Source organism: Scomber japonicus, chromosome 4, assembly GCF_027409825.1.
Source record: "Scomber japonicus isolate fScoJap1 chromosome 4, fScoJap1.pri, whole genome shotgun sequence".
Lineage (NCBI taxonomy): Eukaryota > Metazoa > Chordata > Actinopteri > Scombriformes > Scombridae > Scomber > Scomber japonicus.
The window spans coordinates 29,431,791-29,437,790 of NC_070581.1; the positions used below are offsets into that span (position 1 = coordinate 29,431,791).

The window sequence follows — 6,000 nt, forward strand, 5'->3', positions numbered from 1 at the left end:
ATCATTAATAATTGTAATAAAATCAAACATCATATATTTGTTTTGTTGTACTCCCATTCCCCTTCTCGCACACAATGCTGCCACCTAGTGTTCAAACGCACACATGCATGAGTTGCAGACACTTGTGACATGAAACTCTTAACATTCAATAGTAACACTCAATAGTACATTACGGTATTACTATTGTGTGTTACTATTGAGTGATATAATACCACAGTGCTTCGTAGTAGAAAGTAATGTATTTGCTGTATGGCTCTAATAATCAGTTTCATATATAAAATTATTGCACGTATTGTGTGCTGCTGTCAGTGGTTAAAGTAGTGTTTAGATCTGTTATGAAGGTCAAAGTCTTGGTTTCAAAATATCCTGAGTTAAAGTACATAGCTAAGTATTTTACACTTTAACTTGCATTACATGTATAAAACACCAGCAGGTATAAATACAGTATATACTATTTGTATGTATAAATGTAACTGGTTCATTAACTCTGACAGTTAATGTAGGCGGATGTAAAGGCAAACAACACATTTGTGCTGGGGCCGATGCTGATACCGATATTAGGGAATTAAAAAATGGTGATATAGATAATCTTATATAACCAGAATATGTACATAAACACATTTTTTCCCCCTAAATGTGGGGAACACAAACATATGTGATGGAGGCTGTACTATTTTACAGTTTAAGAATAAACTTAATTGTTAGAATTACATCAGTCCACTGAAACTAAACTTCACTGACAATTGAATATGTGTATATTAGACTTGAATTAGGAAAAAGCATTTCCATATGCAACCTCTATATTTAAAAAAAATAAATAAATCAACAAATATCAAACAGGATAAAAACTGATACCGATATATCTGTGATAATACAGTATCAGTTGAATGATATTTTGGTCAGGCTCTATTCTTTTTATTTTATTGGTCTATGTGCAATTATAGGAACTATCTGTTGTAGTTTATTTTAGTTGTCTAAAAGTTGATCTGTTCATTTGGACCTTTAATGAGATTTTTGTTATGATGGGATTTATAGAAAATACAGTATCAGTCAAAAAGTTGGTAACACTTTCCCATTCACATCAATGAGAAAGTGTGTCCAAACTTTTGACTGGTACTGTATGTGGCAGCTAAGACACTGCACCCTTCATAATAAGACACTTCTGTTATATAAACTGAATCATTTGAAATGTTTTCTTTTTTAATTGTATACCATGATTAGTCATGTGACCAGACTTATATAAACAAATCAATCATTAAAATAACTTTTTATAGTTTTGGGTATAGACCTGAGTAATCTATCATTTTTAAAACTCAGCAAAAGTTTTCTGTTTAAAATCCTAATCTGAAAAGTAACCATATAGCTGGCAGATATATGTAGTGATGTAAAAAGTACAATATTTGCCTCACATAAAAGAGATATTCTCAATTAAAGTACAAGTGCAGTAAAGTACTCGGAGTTACAGTAACATACATCATTGCTGTCACTGGTATTCGGTTTTTATATCATCTCCAATTTTGCACCCACACTGCAAACCAATTTCCCTCTGGGACCCGAACAGAAGTTGAGTCCAAATGAGAAGCAATAACGAAACAATGACATGCACAAAAGAGACATTTCATTTTAAATCCACTTTAAAGGAGAGAAATATAATTATAAACAGCTGTGCACAGCAACCGCAGTAATTACAAGCACAACAATAATGCTATGTTCAAAAAATGTCCAAAAGTATTCAAAAAATTGCATATGGAACCTCAGGGAGCAGAAGAAGGACAACTATTACATCACCATTAGTATGTGGATATCGGCAGAGCCAGAAGGGGGGAAATATTAATGAACTCAACATGTTTAGTAATTCAGAAAATAATTGCTAATGCTTCAGTGGACTAAGGGTCACATTTCAGCTCCGATAGAAACTCCATTTAACCTTTAGGATTGAACAAAAGCAGAGAGCATCTCGCATTAAATGACACTCCCAGGAGCACATGACATCAACAAATCCATTAAAACGTCTAAAGACAAAAAAGATTATGTTTTTGGATCATTTCTGTAAATTTCACTTCTGAATTATAATGCCTTTCAATATATGACTGTTATAATATATATCATTATAATGCTTGTTTAAAGTGTTTTAATTTGATATTCAGTGACCATGGTATGATTCATTTTATCCAGAGATTATAAACTTTTTTTAATGGAAACAGTTACTTCTAATCTTCTCCTCTCCTTGTATCCTTCTATCATGTGTATCTCGAAGTTCACTGCTACACAGAAAGGCTGAATCTCTGGGAAGAAAATAACCCCTTTCACCTCTTTATCTTGCTTTCTTATCCCAACATCCTATCTGTGTTTCTTTCTCTTCACCCTCTCTGAGACTGTCTCTCATCTTCACACCGTCACTCTCTCCTGTATCCTCCCTCTTCTTCTTGTTCAGTTTTTCATGCCCTGTCCCACAAGTCTCAGTCGTCCATGTCCCTGGTGTCAGACGACCCTATGGGGAAGAGCATATCACTCTCCAGGGAGAGGTTACTACCCAGGCCGGCCATACGGCTCCGCAGCAGAAAGTGTGTCCTCCTCTGCATGAGCCGCTGCTGCTCCTGCTTCAGCTCCACATAGGACCGTGAGAAGGTGTGGAAGATGGAGGTGACGGGGAAAGCCATAAGGAGGATCCCACTCAGGATGCTGCTCAGAGCCACCACCTGACCCGGGATGCTCCTCGGCACCATGTCCCCATAACCCACTGTCGTCATGGTGATCACAGCCCACCAGTAGGTAGCGGGGATGCTGGTGAACTCCTGAGTGGTTGCCATTTCATTCTCAATCAAGTACAGCAACGGGGAATACAGTGCGATGGCCACGCACAGGAAGAGGAGGAGCAGTCCAAACTCCCGTGTGCAGCGGCGTGCTGTGAGTCCCAGAGTCTGCAGGCCCAGCGAATGGCGAGCAAGCCGCATCACATAAAGGATGCGCAGGGCTCTCAGGACGCGCAGCACCAAGCCCACTTTGTCCAAATAACTGCTGCCAGAGCCTGGTCGCTTCTCTCCCTTGGAGGTGCTGTCCACCACCAGTGTGATGTAGTATGGCAGGATGGCCACCACGTCTATCATATTCAGTGGCTGTCTGAGGAAGGTCAGCTTTCTGCGGTCCTGAATGAAGCGAAGGGTGAACTCCAGGGAGAACCAGGCCACACAAACTGTCTCCACAATAAAGATGTTTTGACACATCTGGGAGCATGTGCCCTGATGAAAAAAGAAGCAGAGTATAAGCACGTGTTAGTGGCGGCTTTTATCACTAGAGGGAGCCACTTCAATGTGGAAACCACTGTAATCACTTTGGGATGCTGCAGCACTGAACACTTCAACTTGTAAAATATTTCTTTGAGCAATAACATAAGAAAAACTTGTTATTAATCAAGCGCACACAAAAACCTTCCTCATTTGGATTTGATATTTTAGGCAGTTTTAATGTATATGCATATGGTGTGATTCCATAAAGACATTAAAAACTGTCCTCCCAAAACCTCTAATATGTTCCTGCTGGCCTTCATGACGCACATTTCAAGCTTTTCTGGAAAGTTTTTGTTTTCTGCTATGCTGTAATGAAGCTGATTCATTGTGTGGCTGAGATAAAGCTCAAAGCATTTCAAAGCACACACTACATGGCACAGAGCCTTTGAATGCAGTCCGGATATCAGGAATAATATCATTATGAAACACACTCCTACAGAGGGGGAGAGATAGTTCGAGTGGATTCATCCAAGCTCATGAAAACTCTGATAAACCTGTTCTCAGTCAGCAACAGGAACACTTAAAACACTTTTAATGCAACACTTTGTTGTCTGCCTGTGATAAATTCGAGGCGGTGGAGTTGTTAGGATGTGATCAGTTGCACTTTTAATGAAACAGCTTAATTCAGCCGTGTTGAGACAGAGAGGTGTGAATTACAAAACAAGAGTGTCAGGTCACATATCATATTGTAACTTCATCAGATCAAGCAAGGTCAAGTTTTTCCTTTTCCAGAGCATAAATGTGTGACTTTGTGTCTGTACTACATTATCACTTAATGCTCTGGAGATCCAAGAAGTCACGACTTAAATGAGACATACAGAGTCACAGTACAGGGTTAAAGCCAGTTTACTGGATCTGAATTTTTTTGTTAGCAGCACAAATAGTGGTTAGTAAAAAAAAACAAAGAAGTAATAAATTAGAAGTTGAGTTTTTGGTTCTGCCCTCTTCCCTCCTCCCACCTACCACACGTACAATATCTGAGCTTGAATTCCAGAATAAAAGCATAAACATTATTTATAAAATGAAAAACAAAGCAGTTGCAGTTATTCTCTTCTTTCCAAAAGGACAAAAGCATCTGAGAGAAATGCATAACTTCATAGGGAATTTTGTGTGTGGCTCAAATATTCCATTTTCTTTTGATTTGACTAAGAAGAAGCCAGGGTGCTAATTATATTAGTGATTGAAGTCAGACATAATAATGAAAGCATTTCATGAAAGCAGACCGAGGCGTCTTCAAATATTTCTTCAAATCTGGCAAAAACAACTGGTACGCGCCGTGGCACTCGGCAGTCTCCAGTTTCTCGCTGCGAGGAGGTTTTGAAATGACATGACAGTTGACACATGCCATTATTAGGATTTTTTAATGACTGCTTTTTAAAAAATAACATGTCAAGTTTATCTCAGTGTGGCTTTTGAATGTGTCTCAGCTGAGGATTGCAGACCAACCCAATCTCACCACAGTGTTGGGTTCAAATATTCATTGTCAACACTGTAGTGTCTCTTTAAAAGGTCAAACTGTAGAAAACAAAGAATAAGAGACACATTCTCAGCAGACAATGAAGGCATGATAAGCTCAGTGAATTATCCAGGTATTATTAGACATCTATGGATCAAATTGACCTGATAAAAGTCTTATCTTGGCAACGTGATATGTATGCACTGACTTTTTTCACCACTATGTGATAAATGTAATGTTATTTTGTAGTTATTAGTCTACTCACCGCCTCCTCCTCTTCCCTCATGGCAGGCATGGTGCTGATGGAAAGGTTGATGGCAGTGATGGTGACAAACAACACTGACAAACAAGCAAAGATCTTCCCTGGGAGGCCCGAGTGAGGCCTCTCCACCATGTCTCTTAGCTTTCCCATGCACCTATTTAGTCTGGATTCTGTTGGGTGCTCCTTTTGGCCACTGTCTGAATCCAAAAGATCCTCCAAGAGTTCCTCCTCCTCTGCTCTCTCCATCGCTTCAAACTCCTCCATGCGCTGCAGCAGACGCCGGCGACAGCACCACTCCAGGCTCTCCTCAGGGACCCCCCAGTAGAGCAGCTCTTCCCTGAAGGAGAGTGCACACATCTCCCTGAGGGACCGCAGCTTACCTGCCCTCAGGAAGGTCAGGATGGTTCGGAAAGCACAGGGGCTGCGATCGAAGAAGAACTCATTGTGTGTAACGTCATAGTCATCACAGATGCGCATGATCTCATCAAAGCTGCTGCAGAGGTGCAGCTGGCCCAGACGAGACAAGGGGAAGTCCTCTAAGGTGGTCCAAGGCAGCTGGTAACGCAGGCCACCCACATTGATGATGGCATGTAGTTTTCGGGCGCTGGACAGCTGTGTGCTGTCATGGATGGTGCTGAGCTCAGGGGCAAGCTGTGCCCTCTTGTAGAAGGCTCCCTTATGAGCCTCCTCTTCGTGTAGGGGAGGTGGATTGAGGGAAGTATCAGAGGCACAGCTCAGGGCACTGTAGTCATAGTCAGAGCCATCACCCGCCAACAGGGTCATCTTTACTGGTGCGTTACATCCCTGTGCTCAACCTCCCACCTGCATGCTGTCACCTTCAGAGGGAAAGAAGAGAATGAATACATTTAGACATAAAATGGAAATGTGGCATCAAAAACATTTGTATGTACAATTGCATGGAGCAAATGTTTCTTTTTATGTTGTATTTTACTAAATTAGTTGGAAAAAAGAAGAAAAAGCAGTTGGATTGAGTG

The 6,000-nt window shown here is 40.5% G+C and overlaps 1 protein-coding gene across 1 annotated transcript; it reads right to left on the reverse strand.

Moving 5' to 3' along the window:
- Positions 1 to 2,459: 2,459 nt before the first annotated feature.
- Positions 2,460 to 5,788, reverse strand: kcng1 (potassium voltage-gated channel, subfamily G, member 1). Its single transcript, XM_053317874.1, has 2 exons — positions 5,009 to 5,788; positions 2,460 to 3,239 (listed from the first exon to the last, which is right to left on the reverse strand). Exons 1-2 carry the CDS (start codon positions 5,786 to 5,788, stop codon positions 2,460 to 2,462), a joined length of 1,560 nt encoding a protein of 519 aa, XP_053173849.1.
- Between the last annotated feature and the right edge of the window lie 212 nt (positions 5,789 to 6,000).